Source organism: Corythoichthys intestinalis, chromosome 12 (genome assembly GCF_030265065.1).
Source record: "Corythoichthys intestinalis isolate RoL2023-P3 chromosome 12, ASM3026506v1, whole genome shotgun sequence".
NCBI lineage: Eukaryota > Metazoa > Chordata > Actinopteri > Syngnathiformes > Syngnathidae > Corythoichthys > Corythoichthys intestinalis.
Window position 1 is genome coordinate 15,298,161 of NC_080406.1, and position 18,996 is coordinate 15,317,156.

Below are 18,996 nucleotides of genomic sequence, written 5' to 3' on the forward strand. Positions count from 1 at the left end.
ATATACGTAATGCGTATGTCTATGTACAATATGTGCATTTATATGTAGATATGTGTGTGAGTGTGTGGATAGTGAGGGAGGGGGGTGTGTGGGTTTATTATTATTATTTTCTGTTTTTCTGTTCTGTTGGTGATGTGAGCCCTGGTGTAAATGTTTTGCATGGAGCAGGCTGAATTGACTCCAGGAAGAGTAGCTGTACTTACAACTAATGGAGATCAAAATAAATACAAATACAAATGTTACGTTGCATGTATGGCTGCCCGTTCTCGCTGTCCTCCTGCTTGGCTGACTTGCATTTTCATTACATCGCTAGATTTCAGCCCTCATGGTAAGTGCTTGTAAATAAATAAGACTGTTTTATGTTTAATTTCCTTGTCAGATTATTATTTAACCCTAAAAACAAAGCCTTGAATTATCATTCAGTAGTAACATGGGGGGAGGACCGTGGAAAGTGTTGCACGCATCAACTGGAATTCAGCTATTTCTTACAGAGAAAATCAGTTCACAAAGTGCATCCAAATCATTTGTGCTTACAAGTGAACATTAACCATGTCCCTCAGTTTACTCACACCCATAAATTTGTTTTGTTTATGTTACGCTTTTGTTATTCCTTTAATGTTACAGTGTATGTATGGCTGCCCGTTCTCGTTTAATTGCCTTGTCAGATTATTATTTAACCCTAAAAACAATGTCTTCAATTATAATTTAGGGGTAACATGAGGGGAGGGGTGTCATGGAAAGTGTTGCACTCATTAACAGGAATTCAGTTATTTTTTACAGGGAAAATCAATTCATGATACAAGCACATCCATGTTCCGATCTTTGTTGTGGAACAAATTGTGCTTGTATCATGAGGGTTTACTATTGTAAAAAGGTTAATTGAAAAAAAAAGACTCACACCCACCTCCAAGGTAAAAACTTCCTCTCAAGTCCAGAGCCGCCAACAGTTCGATCTCAGACGGCAGCTCGCTATCCACCGTCAGACGGATGAGGAAATTGCTCGTCTCCAGACTCACGGAATGCCACAATCCATCATTGACTGTGTAATCTGCAAGAGAACCAATGAGATGGCAAGCACAGAGTTATTTGTTGCGTCTTTCTGCTCGTTGCGCTCCTCAAGGCGGCGAACAGTATACGGCAATTGATGTTGTTTTCACAGCACTCTTTTACAAGCTGATTAAATTCTGTTTGCGTGTCACCTTTCCGCTCACCTGGAGAGACCTCCGACTTGTGCCCAGAGGCACGCAGGGTCAGCTGGAGCTGGCCGTTGTGGATGTGTAGCTGAGCTCTCTGGGGCCTTGGGCCGAGAGGCACGGACAGGAGCAGCCCCTCGGCATTCCACGTGCGGAAGTGGAAGCGGGCTGAAAAGCCCCCCGTGGCAGACGCCCCTGCAGCAGCTGACGGAATTGTCAGGAAGCTGCTGTTGGCGCTCAGGAAGGTACAAGCCGCCAGCTGGGGCTGCGAGCATGAGAAGGTCACGTTGCCCTAGAGTGTGACACAGGCTCCAATTTACACCTCTTTTTAGGACAGCGTGTCTCATGTGAGACTGGATTCTATTTGTATGGAAATCAAGTTGACATGCTCGGGCACGGAACATATGGCTAAAGAACCGCCAGTGAAACCCTTTTCTCACCCAGACCAAAATAATTAAACTCTAACCGTTTCAACGCATCAGCTTGTAGGGCTTTGATAGAATGGCTGACATATTTAAAACATTATAAATATAAGACTTTTTGTGGAATAGTCATATTCCCATTTGAGAAGTTAGTTGGATTTCTCGCACTCACCAAATAATTAAACTCCAACTGTTGCAATGCTCAGCAGACGGTTGTACGCCTTTGATGCAAAATCATTACACTTTCAGAACATCATAAATCCCTTCTATGGAATAATTTTATTCCCTTTTGTGAAATCAGTTGGATTCATGGCGGACACTGTGACTGAAATGATTAGGTCATTGAAATAAATTGAATAACCTTGATGCAAAACCAGTACCTTTAAAATATCAATACAGTGATCTCTCATTTTTTGCGGTTAATGGGGACCAGATTTAGCATTGGAGAGATATACTAGTATATATACATAAGACATGTTTTTTCACCTTTTTTCCCTAACTATGATAAAAAAAAATGTATACACATATATATACAGTACTGTGCAAAAGTTTTAGGCAGGACACCTGCCTAAAACTTTTGCACAGTACTGTATATATATATTTTTTAATTATTTATTATGATCATGGAAGCTTCCACTTGGGGAAAATATATACATACAGTATATCCTGTATACAGGTGTCCTGCCTAAAACTTTTGCACAGTACTGCATCTATCTATCTATCTATCTATCTATCTATCTATCTATCTATCTATCTATCTATCTATCTATCTATCTATCTATCTATCTATCTATCTATCTATCTATCTATCTATCTATCTATCTATCTATCTATCTACCTACTAGGGCTGTCAAAATTATCGCGTTAACGGGCGGTATTTAATTTTCTTAATTAATGTTAAAATATTTGCATTTAATGCACATGCCCCGCTCAAACAGATTAAAATGACAGCGCAGTATAATGCCCACTTCTTACTTGTGTTTTTGGGTGTTTTGTAGCCCTCTGCTGGCGCTTGGGTGCGACTGATTTGATGGGTTTCAGCACAATAAGCATTGTGTAATTTTTGACATCAACAATGGCGAGCTACTTGTTTATTTTTTGAATGAAAATTTTATTAAAACAAAAACAGTAAGAGGGGTTTTAATATAAAATTTCTATAACTTGTACTAACATTTATCTTTTAAGAACTAGAAGTCTGTCTATCCATGGATCGCTTTAACAGAATGTTAATAATGTTAATCCCATCTTGTTGATTTATTGTTATACTAACCATATACAGTACTTATGTACGGTATGTTGAACGTATATATCCGTCTTGTGTCTTATCTTTCCATTCCGACAATAATTTCCAGAAAAATATGGCATATTTTATAGATGGTTTGAATTACGATTAATTACGATTAATTTTTAAGCTGTAATTAACTCGATTAAAAATTTTAATCGTTTGTCAGCCCTAATAGACTGTACATATATATATATATATATATATATATATATATATATATATATATATATATATATATATACATATATACTTAAATAGATGTTTTTTAAGCACTTCAAATGACATGTTACTGTCCCACCAAATTATTTTTTAAACAAGAAGAGAAATGCTTGGCTTTATTCAATGCACTTCAATTCAATCTACTTAAATCCGCTCAAACTGCTCACTTACACACAATGAGTTGCCACAGCAACTGTTTAACAAGTTAAACGATGATTGACGCATGCGGTGCTTTGAAGTCTGCTTCTCTGTCAGTCATCGTTAACTTTAATCAGCAACTCCAGTGCACTCACTGCCTGACCAACAAATAGCAAGGATATAGAGGGAAGGAGGGAGCAAGAGTGAGACTATGTTTTTTTAAATTGAAAAAAAAAAAATAATAAATAAATAAATAAATAAATCCTCGTAAGACTGAGGGCGCGAAGTTTGAAGCGCTAAGTAGCAAGGGATCACTGCAATCTAATCTGTTTTTCCCCCCAATTTTAAATAATGTTGTTGTACATTGGGAAAATAAGTACTGGTGGCCTGGAGGCCCACCTTCTACAGTGCTGGCCAAAAGTATTGGCACCCCTGCAATTCTGTCAGATAATGCTCAACTTCTCCCAGAAAATGATTGCAACTACAAATGCTTTGGTAGTAATATCTTCATTTATTTTGCTTGCAATGAAAAAACACAAAACTCCAAAAGGCCGGACAAAAGTATTGGCACCCTCAGCCGAATTTTTGGTAGCACAACCTTTAGACCAGGGCTCTCCAAACCAGTCCGCAAGGGCCCCTATGGATCCTGATTTTTGTTCCTACCGATCGAACACAGACAGTTTAACCAATGACGTTTCTGCTAAAACAAGCAGCACCTGGCTGCAATCAACTAATTACACTTGTAAAAATTCAGATTGGTGCAAAGGTGTTGTCTTATTTTGGTGGAACAAAATCCTGCACCCACTGTGGCCCTATTTGGAATGGTTTGGAGACAATTGCTTTAGACAAAATAACTGCGAACAACCCGTTCTGGTATTCATCAATGAGTTTCTTACAATGCGCTGCTGGAATTTTAGACCATTCTTCTTTGGCCAACTGCTCCTGGTCTCTTAGATTTGAAGGGTGCCTTCTCCAAACTGTTATTTTCAAATTTCTTCACAGGTGTTCTATCGGATTCAGGTCTGGACTCATTGCTGGCCACTGTACAACTCTCCAGTGCTTTCTCTCAAACCATTTTCTAGTGCTTTTTGAAGTATGGTTTGGGTCATTGTCCTGCTGGAAGACCCATGACCTCTGAGGGAGACCCAGCTTACTCAAACTGGGCCCTACATTCCGCTGCAAAATTTGTTGGTAGTCTATAGACATTATAATGCTATGCATACAGTCAAGCAGTCCAGTGCCAGAAGGAACAAAGCAACCCAAAACATCAGGGAACCTCGGCCATGTTTGATTGTGGAGGCCGTGTTCTTTTCTTTGAAGGCCTCGATTTTTCCCCCTTTAAACTATGTTGATGCCTTTTCCCAAAGAGGTCTACTTTTGTCTCATCTGACCAGAGAACATTCTTCCAAAACGTTTTTGGCTTTCTCAGGAAGGTTTTGGCTAACACCAGCCTGTCATTTTAATGTCTTTGGGTCAGAGGTGGGGTCTTCCTGGGTATCCTACCATAGAGTCCCTTTTTTTTCAGACGGCGACAGATAGTACGGGTTGACACTGTTATACCCTCGGACTGCAGGCCAACTTGAACTTGTTTGGGTGTCAGTCAAGGTTTTTTATCCACCATACGGACAATCTTTCGTTGAAATATCTCGTCAATTTTTCTTTTCTGTCCAAATCTAGGGAGGTTAGCCACAGTGCCATGTGCTTTATACTTATTGACGACATTGCGCACGGTAGACACAGGAACATTCAGGTCTTTGGAGATGGACTTGTAGCCTTGGGATTGCCAATGCGTCCTCACAGTTTTGCTTCTCAAGTCCTCAGACAGTTCTTTGATCTTTTCTCCATGCTCAATTTGGTACACACAAGGACACAGGACAAAGGTTGAGTCATTTTTAATCCATTTTAACTGGCTGCACGTGTGATTGTTATTGCCACTACCTGTTATGCGCCACAGGTACGTAACAAGTGCTGTTAATTACACAAATTAGAGAGCATCATATGATTTTTCAAAGGGTGCCAATACTTTTGTCCAGACCATTTTTGGAATATTATGTAAAATGTTGACGATTTAATTTTTTTCCCCATTTTCTTTTGTGTTTTTTTATTGCAGGCAAATCAAATGAAGATATTACTACCAAAGCATTTCTAATTGCAATCATTTTCTGGGAGAAATTGAGCATTATCCGAAAGAATTGCAGGGGTGCCAATACTTTTGGCCAGCACTGTATATGATTTTATATGAGCATATCACAACTGGCAAAACATATGGCGTCACCTAACTCGGTGGATTTTCGCTTGGTTGTTTTATTGTGAGTATATATTGGCAACTTTCTGGATTTGAGAATAAATAAATCAAGAAAAAAAAAAATAGGACAGTCAGTAATTATTCTTTTTACTGCTCAGGTAGAGGGAAACATTATGGAATCACTCATTTGTATTTCTGAGAAAAAAACTAATATGGAAAACAACTAAATGCAAAAACACATCTAACACTATTGAATTAACTCTGCTCCATTCCCTTTGGCTGATTTAATTGGTAGTGCTAATTCAACCGTGATCCTGTCTTGGTAACAGGACACATCTCTTTTAAAGCATTCACACCTCTGGATGATTTGGGAAAATGGTGTGTCCATGCGAGCCTCTCACATTTATAACACCTCCGTCATTCCCGGGAGGTGCTAATTGGAGCCAAAAATCAATATTTTCCAAGGTGGGGTGAAAAATATCTCACAAATAATGTCAGGGTAAGGAGGGGCCTCGACCGACATGTGACATTGTCACCCTTTACGGAGCTAAGGGAACAAGACAAAAACAAAGCAAAACCAAAATATTAACTAGTCTGATTGTAGATAGAAGAACAACAAAGGCTTGAATCTAATGCAACCACTAGCTATTTTATTATAAGTACGTAGCTATGGTGACATACTAAAACTGTAAAATTTTGAGATTCTTATGTGTTTAAGGGCTGAAAAAATATGTTTGTACTGACTAATCGTGGGACACCGATTAAACAAAAGTAAGAAAACAATTTTAACAAAAATTATGATATTCATATTTTGGTGATTATTTTGATAAGGTGCAAGAATTTAATATTTTCTTCATTATGGTAGTAATGGATGAATGGATGAATGAATTGAACATAATCCCCTTCTGAATCATAATTGCGCTGCCATCAATGAATATGCTGTCTACACAGTATTAGCTGACCACAAGCCATGATTTCTTTTGTTTTCAGAGTTACATTATAGTTATTGAACAGTGGATGGGAAAGTTAATGTACTAAATTGTACATTGTGGGAGGTTGTTATAAAGGAAAAAGAATATGCTTTTAAAACGAAATACATTTTTGGTGATCTGGAGGAAAAACATCAAAAACTGAATCAGATTTGTAGAGCCACGTAGTTCCAAAATGACGACCTTCCTCACCAAATACGTCTTCCCTTAGGTTCATATGTGTTTATGCAATGTCGGCTTTGTGTAATAATCAGTGTCGTTAATCTTACTTAAAAAAAAAAAAAAAAAAATTACCGTTACAACTTACTTCTCCCAAAAAGTAATTTACTAACTCAGTTACCTCATCGTAAGAGTAATTAGTTGCTCGGCTAAGTAACTAATGTTACTTTTCATCAGATTTTTTCATTACAAAACAAAAAAAAAATGCCTATATAACAGTCTAACAGTAGACAAACTAACTTTCAAATACTGAGAAAAAAAAAGCCTTGTTGTTTTTCCTGTTGTACTGAACCCTCACTGAACCGTGACCCCCATACTGAGGTATATACTGGACCATGACTTGTGTGCATCGTCACACCCCTAATATATATAGATATATTTTTCAATATGCAGGTGAGGCTCTGAATCTCCTGCCTCTCCTATCTTTGCTCTTGTTGTTTTGATTATAAAACATCACACAAGGTTCATGGATAGGTCATTCAAGGAAAGTTTAGGGCAAGTGACTATTTTTTGGTTATAATATACTGTATATTAGGGCTGTCCAAATTATCGCGTTAACGGGCGTTAATTATTTTTTTAAATGAATCACGTTAAAATATTTGACGCAATTAACGCACTAGGCCTGCTCAGACAGATTTAAATGTCAGTACAGTGAAAGGCCAACTTGTTAATTGTGTTTTATGGAGTTTTTCCGCCCTCTGCTGGCGCTTGGGTGTGACTTGCATGTTATGTGGCGTAATGTTGCCCTCTGCTGGCGATTCAATGCAGCTGATTATTTGGGTTTCGTCGCTGTGATTATCTGTCGACGCGAACTCACACTAATAGACAGTGCTATTCAGACCAGTTTACGTCCGCATCCAGTATTCAGTGGCAGTTCTCATAGCCCCATCACACTGTTTGTGTCTAATACATGCATCGCTTGTGAGTTATATTCCTCCTTTGTTTATATTCATGAGCATTAGATAGTTATTGATGATGTGTATTTGAATTTGTTCACATTTATGGTGAAATGCAGTTACATTGTTAGATGCTTGTGAGCTAATTGGCTAGTGCTATTGCTCAAATGGACACGTGTGTGTACATTTTATGTTATTTTGTGATTTATGCAAGTTTTTGACACATTGCCTTGTTATTTTCAGTTTTACAAAAATACAAGAAACGTGCTCCTGTCAAAAAGAGATTACTTCAGTAAAGCCAATGCAACTTTGCCACACCGTCTGATTTCTTTTTGGAACTTATGTTCGCTATTTGTCAATTTGTGTACCTACACACATTCAGGACAGAATAAGGCTACTAGTTTATTTTTTGATTGAAAACTTTTACAAATTTTATTAAAACGAAAACATTAAGAGGCGTTTTAATATAACATTTCAATAACTTGTACTAATATTCATCTTTTAAGAACTACAAGTCTTTCTATCCATGGATCACTTTAACAGAATGTTAATAATGTTAATGCCATCTTGTTGATTTATTGTTATAATAAACAAATACAATCCTTATGTACCGTATGTTGAATGTATATATCCATCTTGTCTTATCTTTCCATTCCAACAATAATTTACAGAAAAATATGGCATATTTTATAGATGGTTTGAATTGCGATTAATTACGATTAATTAATTTTTAAGCTGTAATTAACTCGATTAAAAATGTTAATCGTTTGACAGCCCTAATATATATATATATATATATATATATATATATATATATATATATATATATATATATATATATATATATACATACATACAGTATACAGTGGGGCAAATAAGTATTTAGTCAACCACTAATTGTGCAAGTTCTCCCACTTGAAAATATTAGAGAGGCCTGTAATTGTCAACATGGGTAAACCTCAACCATAAGAGACAGAATGTGGGGAAAAAAACAGAAAATCACATTGTTTGATTTTTAAAGAATTTATTTGCCAATCGTGGAAAATAAGTTTTTGGTCAATACCAAAAGTTCTTCTCAGTATTTTGTTATGTACCCTTTGTTGGCAATAATGGAGGCCAAACGTTTTCTGTAACTCTTCACAAGCTTTTCACACACTGTTGCTGGTATTTTGGCCCATTCCTCCATGCAGATGTCCTTTAGAGCAGTGATGTTTTGGAGCTGTCGTTGGGCAACATGGACTTTCAACTTCCTCCACAGATTTTCTATGGCGTTGAGATCTGGAGACTGGCTAGGCCACTCCAGGACCTTGAAATGCTTCTTACAAAGGCACTCCTTTGTTGCTCCGGCTGTGTGTTTGGGATCACTGTCATGCTGAAAGACCCGGCCACGTCTCATCTTCAATGCCCTTGCTGATGGAAGATTTTCACTCAAAATCTCGCGATACGTGGCCACATTCATTCTTTCCTTTACACAGATCAGTCGTCCTGGTAACTTTGCAGAAAAACAGTCCCAAAGCATGATGTTTCCACTCCCATGCTTCACAGTGGTAATGGTGCAATTCAGTATTCTTTTTCCTCCAAACACGAGAACCTGTGTTTCTACCAAAAAGTTCTATTTTGGTTTCATCGGACCATAAAACATTCTCCCAGTCCTCTTCTGGATCATCCAAATGCTCTCTAGCGAACCACAGACGGGCCTGAACGTGTACTTTCTTCAGCAGGGGCACACGTCTGGCAGTGCAGGATTTGAGTCCCTGGCGGCGCCTTGTGTTGCTGATAGTAGCTTTTTTTACTGTGGTCCCAGCTATCTGTAGCTCATTCACCCCCGTGTGGTTCTGAGATTTTTGCTCACCGTTCTTGTTATCATTTTGACGCCACAGGGTGAGGAGGGAGTTGAATGTCCGTGTTGCCGAACAACAGCCCCAAAACATCACTGTTCTAGAGGAGATCTGCATGGAGGAATGGGCCAAAATACCAGCAACAGTGTGTGAAAAGCTTGTGAAGAGTTACAGAAAACGTTTGGCCTCCGTTATCGCCAACAAAGGGTACATAACAAAGTATTGAGATGAACTTTTGGTATTGACCAAATACTTATTTTCCACCATGATTTGCAAATAAAATCTTTAAAAATCAAACAATGTGATTTTCTGTTTTGTTTGTTTTTTTTTTTTTTCACATTCTGTCTCTCATGGTTGAGGTTTACAGGTGGGAGAACTTGCACAATTAGTGGTTGACTAAATACTTATTTGCCCCACTGTATATCGATATATTTTGCATTACGCAGGTGAGGCTCTGAATCTCCTGCCTCTTCTATCTTTGCTCTAGTTGTTTTGATTAAAAAACTTCACACAAGGTTCACAGATATGTCATTCAAGAAAAGTTTAGGGCAAGTTACTATTTTTTGGTTATAAAAGAATATATATACATACTGTATTTTTGTTATATGTTTGCGTCGACAAGGATAATGCCAATTTTTGGTAATAATGCACAAGCAGCAGGAAAATAGCACATTAGTTTCACTTAATTGTCCCTACCTGGACGCCACGAATTGTATATAAAAAAAAAAAGTTGCCCGAGAGTGAGACGACGCTCGCCATGCTAAATGCTAATACTAACGAGAACAAGAATGCGAAATATAGCCAGAATTAAGGTGCTTCTGACTCAACAGGACATGGAAAAACTTATGCATGCATTCATTGTCAGTAGATTTGTGACGGCCCTGGCCGTTTAATGGTTAATTTTCTGAGGTTCTTCCAGTCAGCTGATCGTCGCCTCCACCAGCTGGCTGCTTCCCCTCCCACTGTGACGGAAGCTGATCGACGCAGGACGGACCAACGACGTCGCCGCAGCTGATTGGCCAAGAAGGAGGCGCCAAGCTTCATAAACCTGCCGCTGTCAACGTTCTATGAGGTCGCAATTTGGCAGTATTCTGTCGCGTTCCTCCTCGCTAGCTGTTTGCTCGCCATTCACGCTCGTTTGCATTTTGATCGCTAGTTTGATACACTCCCGCTTTTTCGGTGAGATCTTTTGTGTTTATTCGTTATTGGATCGTTTTTGTTCACCACTGTAAATAAGAGCACTGAAGCAAGTAAGGGTAAGTCGCCATTTCTGTTCAACCCGTTTTCTCCTGTTTTGTATAGAGTAGGCAGTTAGGTTAGACGCTGTCTTTTCTTTGTTCCTTTTACATGACCAGGGTTTAGTTAGCGGGTGGGTTTAAGTGTAGTTCCTACTGTTTGTTGTTTTGGCCTGGGCTTACCCTGAAGTCACGCTTCCTCGGCATTTTGTACATATTCATTGCGAGTTTGATTATTGTGTAAATAAATTTGTGTCCACTTGTACAGTTGTGTGGCTTGTTTTATGTTACGCCTTTCGCGAGCCATCTTTGGCACGTAACAAGATTGGACGAATGCAACAGTATATTTTCAGGTCTTGATAAAAAAATCAGTCAGGATGCTGCAGCTAGCACAGAATGCTGCTGCCGGAGTCCTTACAAACACAAGGAAATTGGACCACATTACACCAGTTTTGAAATCTCTTCGCTTGAAATGGCTTCCAGTGAGTCAAAGGATAGATTATAAAATACTACTGCTTGTCTACAAAACACTTAATGGCCTTGGACCAAAATACATGCTTGATTTGTTGGATCCCTATTAAACGCCTAGACCGCTAAGGTCGTCTGGAACCAGTCTCCTATATGTTCCAAGAACAAGAACCAAGCAGGGTGAGGCAGCATTTAGTTATTATGATCCTCCCCTCTGTAACAAATTACTGTACCTGAAGGTCTGAAGTGTGCTAAACACTTAGCACCTTTAAATCAGGGCTAAAAACGCTTTTGTTTACCACAGCATATCCATAACTGTCTACATATTTCAAACTTCAATCTATTTGCTTTTTATTCCTTTTCTGCTTTACTTCCATTTCTGATTTCAATTTAATGTGATTTTTATGACCTTCATGTGATGTAAAGCACTTTAAATTGGCTTGTTATAGGCAGAAAACACAGACAAGACTGAAAAAGCAGTTTCTGCTCTTGCACCCCTCTTTAAAACAAACTGCTGCATTTTAAGCCAAAAGAACAGTTGTGTTTGATAGAACAATATGTCTATATGCTGCCATAGCAGATTCATGGTGCATTAAGCCCCCAAACTATTTTTAATTTGTCCGTCTTACCCTGAAAACCCCCGTTTACAGACGTCGGGCAACCGCTTTTGTTTCAAACCAGCCATAAAAACAAGGGAAGTAATTATATTTATTATTCAAAATGTCTGTCATTTTTAGCTTGGGATCTTTAATTGATGTCTAATATTTCGTAAAGAAAAAAAAAAAAAAAACACTTTAAAAAATTATTCAGTCGCATATTTGAAACTTTTAAACAAATTGAAAAACGATGAAAAAATTGACGTCTGTAAAAAAGTCACGGATATCTACCTCATAACTATCATTACTGTTGCACTTCCCTCAATATTTTAGATGGTGTTATACTTGTATAGCGCTTTTCTACCTTTCAAGGCTTTCAAAGCGCTTAACACTACATCGCCATCCACCTACTGGTGACGCAGCACCAGGAGCAATGTGGGGTTCAGTATCTTGCTCGAGGATACTTAGGCGAGTTCATCAGGGGAGAGAATCGGACCCACATCCACTGGATTAGGGGACAAATACTCTACCACTGAGCCACGCCACCCCGATGATAAATAATTGATCCAAACAAAGAAAAATTGAGAAAAAAAACGTTTAAAAGGGTAAATATATGAAAATGAATATCTCGACCACTCCTTGATGTCTGCGATTTCTGCATCGCGCCCTTGTTATATTACCACGTTTCACCCATAAATCCCCCAAAAATCTCTGACCATCTCTGACCATTCACAGCTGTGTCTTGACACTACGTGATACATGCTACAAGGAGTTATTGATCAAAAATAATTAAGTACACGATAATATCTCGTTAAAATTGTGGCGTCTTTAATTCTGCTCTCGCGTGCTCTCACCTCCAGTTTGGGTTTTGCGGTTTATTTATTTATTTTTTTAAATGCCCCCCTGTTCAAAAATTTTCTTCCCCCAGAAAATGGAGATTTTAAGCTTTCCAATGATGCATATCGGACAATTTTGATAGTTGGCCAAATTGGGAGTCTCAGAGCGGAACTTCAAGTCACATGAGTTTTTTGCACCTTAAATTGTGCTATACAAACAAATTTGCATACGGCGTCACCACCCCCCCCTCCTCCATCCCCCACTCTGTTCTGTCCCAGGAAGCTGTGACAAAATCAGACAACTCGCGTTTCATTCAACTAAATTGTAGTAAGGCGCCCCTTCACATCCTCAGTAACGGTAACTAACGGCGTTGCAAAGATAGGAAAAGTTATTAATTAGATTATTTACTACTACTACTCTAACGCCAGTATTAACAACACTTGTAATAAAGCTCAGCATAGCAGACGGTCAGCCGTAGCAGCGACGTTTGTTTCGGCTTGGTGCTTTGGTTAGCACTGTTTTCTGTTTCCAAAAACCAAGCACTTGCCCAAGAGGCTAAAAAATGAGGACTTAGCAGGCACGAACTCATTTCTGGACCAAGTCAGGGCCAGGGAAGCCCTAACAACATCAAGAGGCAGGGTTATCGTGTCAAGGTACATCTCTCCAGTAACTGTTTTTTTCAAGTGACTAGTGACAAATCTAGTACCTTTCCTGAACCAAGTCAGAGCAGGTTCACCTACTGTGTCTAGAGTCGAGACACTACATGAATAGCGTTTGCACAAATGTTTTCACTCGCATATTATTCATACAAATGTATATTCACTCACTGAGGCGTACTTAATCACGAAGATGTTGGATTACAATTTGTGTGAGATGTGCATGTGAAGCATAAAAAGCACACATTTCACACCATCTGTCAGTTGCGCGACATTGTAAATAATAATCTATACAAAACTTGCACACGTAGTTGAGAAGTGGCATCAAGGTTTTAATTAGTGTTGCACCGATACCATTTTTTGGGCCCAATACCGATACAGATACCTGGTTGTGCAGTATCGGCCGATACCGATACCATTCCGATACCACTCTGTTTGAAAAAAAAACAACAACATATATATATATATATATATATATATATATATATATATATATATATATATATATATATATATATGTGTGTACGTATAAGGGATGCAACGATACAGTTAAGTCACGGTTAGGTACGATTTTCGATACAATTCAATACATTTAATGCTCTGAAACAGAAAATACAACTGTTATTATTATTTTTTTTTTTTTAATTTGCTAACAAGCAAAAATAACAATGCCATCATATAAACAAGCATTTTAGTGCATAATATTTATGTGCTTACTTCTTACTGATCTGAAGAAATTTAGTATATACTGTAAGTGCTGAGAACAATCTTTACTGTTTGTAAAGTGGTGCACACTGTTGATTGCTGCAGCTCTCTTGGCAGCCATATTTACCACATAAGCAAAACATCCTATTTGTGGTCCGAGTCCATCTGTAACATGTGCTGAATTAACAGTATTTGCAGCATTATCTATAGTCACTGGTATGGATTGATTTGGCCTGCTTAACTTCCATTCAGTCATGGCGGTTTCTAATTCATCAATGGACTACGTGTCCCTCTGGGCTCACGCAGCTAATGGCATGGGATCTAATCTAGCACATCTAGGTTGCTATTTGATGATATTTAGTATGTGCACGCGAGAGTTGGCATGGGATCGGACATAGGACATCTAGGTTGCTATCTGATGATATCTAGTGTGCGCGCTGCGCCGCTTGAGTGTTTTCTGGCCACAGAAGTCACTTCTGCTCATTACTGCACAACACCAGCATAATATGACAATCGATTTTCATAAACAGGACGAGTTTGAAGTACGGCGCTCTTAATTTGCCACTCATTGTTCATCATGAAACCATGAGTTTGCTTAGTCTCTCACGGTCTTAACCTTTCTGATCCCATCAGCGTTACTATAGCAAGCGTTAGCTTAAGCATGCTAATCGTTTGTGAATGCCATGTTAAAAAAGCAGCGTAACATCGCGGTTATGCGTTGTAGTGAACATCCTTTATATTGAAGACGAAGGTGTTATTTTCATTTGGTAATTTCGAGACAAAGACATACAGATGTCATGCATCGGGATTTGGGAAGTTGGCTCACGTGGGGAGGACAGTTCATTTGCGCTAAAGTGATGCCAGTAGATGGTATCGCTGCCCTAAATGTTGGTACTCGTCGATACCGATACCACCAATTCGGGCCGGATCGGCGCCCCCTGCCGATACTGGTATCGGTATCGGTGCAACTTTAGTTTTAATCCAAATAGTGTTTCCACAAAACGTTATTTGAATAATTAAAGTGAAACCCCAAAACTTTTAAAAATTGAATGAAAAATCTGACTACGGAAAACAAACTCTAAAATATCCCAGGAACTGGCAAAAATGACTTCATTGATCTGTCATGGAACTAAACGAGTTAAATTTAAACTGTGGTTCAATCCTACACAGCACAACCTCCATGTCTGGGACGGACAATCGGCAGAACTGGAGTGGGCTGGGGTCTTATCGGCGCCCGCAGGGTAGTGCAGAGCAGAGCAATCACAGCTTCTTGACTCGCAATGAGATTCTCCTCCATCAACCTCAGGGAGATTGTCCCATTGAAATTCCATTACAGCTCCCATCATGGCAGCTGCTCTCTCTCCGCCTCCCTGCTTTTTGTTGTCAGTAAAGGACTTTTAATGCCCCAATCACACTTTAAAGGCCGAAGGTGGCTTGGCCAAAATACTTTGCAAAGGTTTTCAGGGGTTACCGTCTTATTTTCGTACCCTGCAAATCTGTCCATCACGTTGAAAATGATGGCTGTTTTGAGCTCCCTCAATTCAATTTTCTTTCTAGAAATCCTTAAATGCAAATATTTCAGTTACGAGTTTGTGTGAAAGTATGGCGGCGCAATTTGGAGGTATCAAATTTTTTCTGGCCCACTTAGTGATCAACCGTAACATATTTAATCAAACTAAACATGGTGCTAACTGAAACTGACACCAGTCCATCAAAAATAGTCCAATGAGCAATGGTTTTCAAGATTTTTTTTCAGTCCAGTTGAGGTAAACTGTAACACTAAAACAAAGACAATGACATATAGTGAGCATTCAAAACGCAAGGCACGTTTTCAGAACGTGCATGCTAGCTTAATGCTAACATTGAATGAAATGCCATTCTAATGCTAACAAAAAATAGCATCAATTAACCTTAGTTATTGCTCAAAAGAATAAATATTAACACACACAGAAGCCAGCACACATTAAACACAGATTTTTGCTCTTTGTAAATGGCATAAAAAAGGTTTTTTTAACCATTAGCTGTTAAAAAATACATATACAACGTTAAAAAAAAAAAAAAAAATTGACATCAGGCAAGCATTAATCAATCCGCCTCAGAATGCCACATTATAGACTTCATAATGATATTGAGGGGACACATTCCCCTAACACTCTGCTTCAGTCGGTTGAAGTCGGTCGCAGTTATTCTCAAAACATGCAGTGATCCAACGCCGGATTTAGGTTGAAAAAGTATGAAAGCTGAACCGCTTACAAACAGGAAGGATTGTCTCAGGAGTGATTTGTTCGACGACCCCCTCTTTTTCAAGACTCAAGTTTGAAAAGAGACTTTTTGAACACCAAATTAATTTTTATACAGAAAATATTTACAGTACATCCGAAAAAAATGATTATAAAAATATATATTTGAGAGAAAAAGCATGTTAATTTGCCTCATTCAAATGTTAATTTCTCAACATTTAAATATGTAAACTAAAGTGCAATCGCATTCTTAAATGAATGGCTTATGGTTTTCGAAATGTAAATAAACCAATCTATTGTGATAAAACAACAAAATTGCAATAACTGCGTTAACCATCAAAGTGAAGTCTAACTGTAACTGTAGTCTTGAAACAAATCTGAATAAGGAAAAACATAGCAATAAAATAATGCTAACTATTCTATTATTTTCTTCCCTTTTCTTTCTTACCACTTTCTTCTTCGTGTCAGGGGTTCGCTTTGGCCTGGAGAATCAAGTTCAGCATTCGCTTCGATGATATCTGGCGCCATCTACCATCGTGAATGGGTTTAATGTCTAGGCCCCGAATATAAGACGACCCCCACTTGTTCAGTCTTATTTCAATGCAAAAAACACTGTCTTATATTCGGGCCAATATAGTATTATATTATTTGTACAATGCATGCATTTTGAACCGAAAAAAATCGATGGGAGGAATTAACAGCTCATAATTCACAATATTTACGTAAAATAAATGTTAACTGCCCGTTTTTTTTTTTGCTTTTAACCAAGAATCGAGACTGTTTTATGTTCATATCAATAAAGAATTCAGGGATTTGAGCATTTATTCACGAACATTTTTAACGTAAAAAGCTCTTTGTGGTGGTAGGGCGGCGCCGCAGTGGCTTAAAGCCTAGCAGCACATTCGACATATTTACGTGAAATAAATGCCAACTGCCAGTTTTTTTTTTTTTTTTTCTTTTTAACCAAGAATCGAGACTATTTTACGTCCCTATCTTTAAAGGATTCAGGGATTTAAGCGTTTATTCACAATAATTTTCAACGTAAAAAGTTCTTTGTCTGTGTTTCCACTCGGTCAGCTTTGACGGAGATAGGCCCCCAATTAATTGGCCCCGTGTCCCATCAATATATTATGAAGTGTATGGCCACATTTTGTGCAAAAAACAGTGTTGCCTCCCCTGTAAGGAAAGTAGTAATTGGCTGTCCTGAAAGTCCCTAGAAGTTGCTAGATGACGTCCGCCATTGTCTCCAGTTTTTTGTTTTTTTTTTGTTTAAAGCAGCGTGAACAGTACCTTATTGTACCAGGCAGTGTCTTATTTTTAAACTTTATTAATTTTACGTTCTCTGTCCTCACTAAATGTGACGTTTTTCAGCTTGACAAACACCAAAAAGGCACTTATGTTTTTTATAAACGTTTTTACTTCCTTCACTTTTGACGATTTATAAAGCTGTAGCACACTTATGTTCAAAACGACACACATTTTAACAATAAAACACCTAACACAAAATTAATTGGTGTTTAAACGACCATCTCGTCTGATTAAAATGTAAATCTAATAGATTAAATTAGCTTAATTTTCCTGGCAAAGGTCCGCTAGTTTAAATGCTACAAATGCTAACGTGTTTAAAATTTTAATAGCATATCGATCACATATAACTGCAGCTCTAAACTTAAATACAAATATCATATACAAAAATATATTATCTAAAAATACTTACACCCTTATGTGGGCCAAACGAGACTACTTGTAATTGTAATGGACGCTGTAGGAGAGAGGGACAACGTCGTGGGAGAAGCAAAAAGTGCGTAAAAAAAAACAGAATAAGTTGCTACATTTGTCGCTAGTTGGTTTTGACGAAAAAAGTCAAAAAGAGGCTTTGGAAAGTCACCAATTATAGTGAGAAAGTTGATATGGTTAGCAACACTGGCTAAAAAGCCAAAGTTACGCCTCGCCTGAGAATGTGGATTTCACCCCGATCCTCTGTGTTGTTATGCCTGAAAGTAGTGTGCTTTGGGCAGCCATGAGAGCAGAACAAAGTGCCTGCAGGTTAGTAGCTGTATTTTCATCCAAACATGCTCGAAAAAGACCATAATGTGCCGCGCCAAGAGGCCAGGCGAGTTCACGGTTGTCACCCTGCCTGAATGTGCCCAGTTTTGGCAATTACAACCCAAAATCAAGCTTCACCTGACAATTAGGATTTCACTCAGATTCTCTGGGCCAGCTTGGCCGGAAATAGTCTTTCTCTGGCAGCCACGAGAGCCCTGCGCGTCCAAACTACGGGTGGTGTGAAGAGTAATAACTAATTAATTGTTAAAAAAATTAACAGTGTCAAAATAAATTAGTGTTAGCGCCGATATTATCCCTGGGGGTGCAGAGGGATTCCCTTGTCCGATGCTATAATTCTGGAACTGGAGAGTACAGTACTTTAAAATGTTTAAAGTTTTTTTCAACCTTTTTTGAGTCATGGCACGTTTGTACACTGGAAAAAATCTCGCGGCACACCACAAACCAAAAATGTTCCAAAAGTATTTTATGTACAGTATATTTAATTATATAATAATTTCTCAGTATGCATACTTACTCAGTGTAAAACTTGAGCCTGTTTTGATGAACACAAAGTCGATATCCTTATTTTTCAACAGCTATCAGTCTTTCTCTGTTTTTATTTATTTATTTTTTTTATAGCAGTTAGGCTTGAAAAAGTTCGGAATTTTCAGACAGGGGGACTTGAGCAATCTCTTTAACCGCAACAGGGCCGAGCACCTTGGAGACAATGGCTTTGCAGGTAAGTAGCATTAATGTCTGTGTCACAGTG

General features: G+C 38.3%; 1 protein-coding gene across 4 annotated transcripts in view; it reads right to left on the reverse strand.

The window, feature by feature from the left end:
• LOC130926990 (contactin-associated protein-like 5) overlaps window positions 1-18,996 on the reverse strand; it is a 376,038-nt gene that overhangs the window by 146,667 nt on the left and 210,375 nt on the right. For all 4 annotated transcript variants that reach the window (XM_057852402.1, XM_057852401.1, XM_057852404.1 and 1 more), the window contains 2 exons: window positions 1,212-1,485; window positions 905-1,048 (listed from right to left, as the gene is read on the reverse strand). In XM_057852402.1, the coding sequence (XP_057708385.1) occupies window positions 905-1,048; window positions 1,212-1,485 (418 nt within the window). The remainder of the gene's footprint in view (window positions 1-904; window positions 1,049-1,211; window positions 1,486-18,996) is intronic.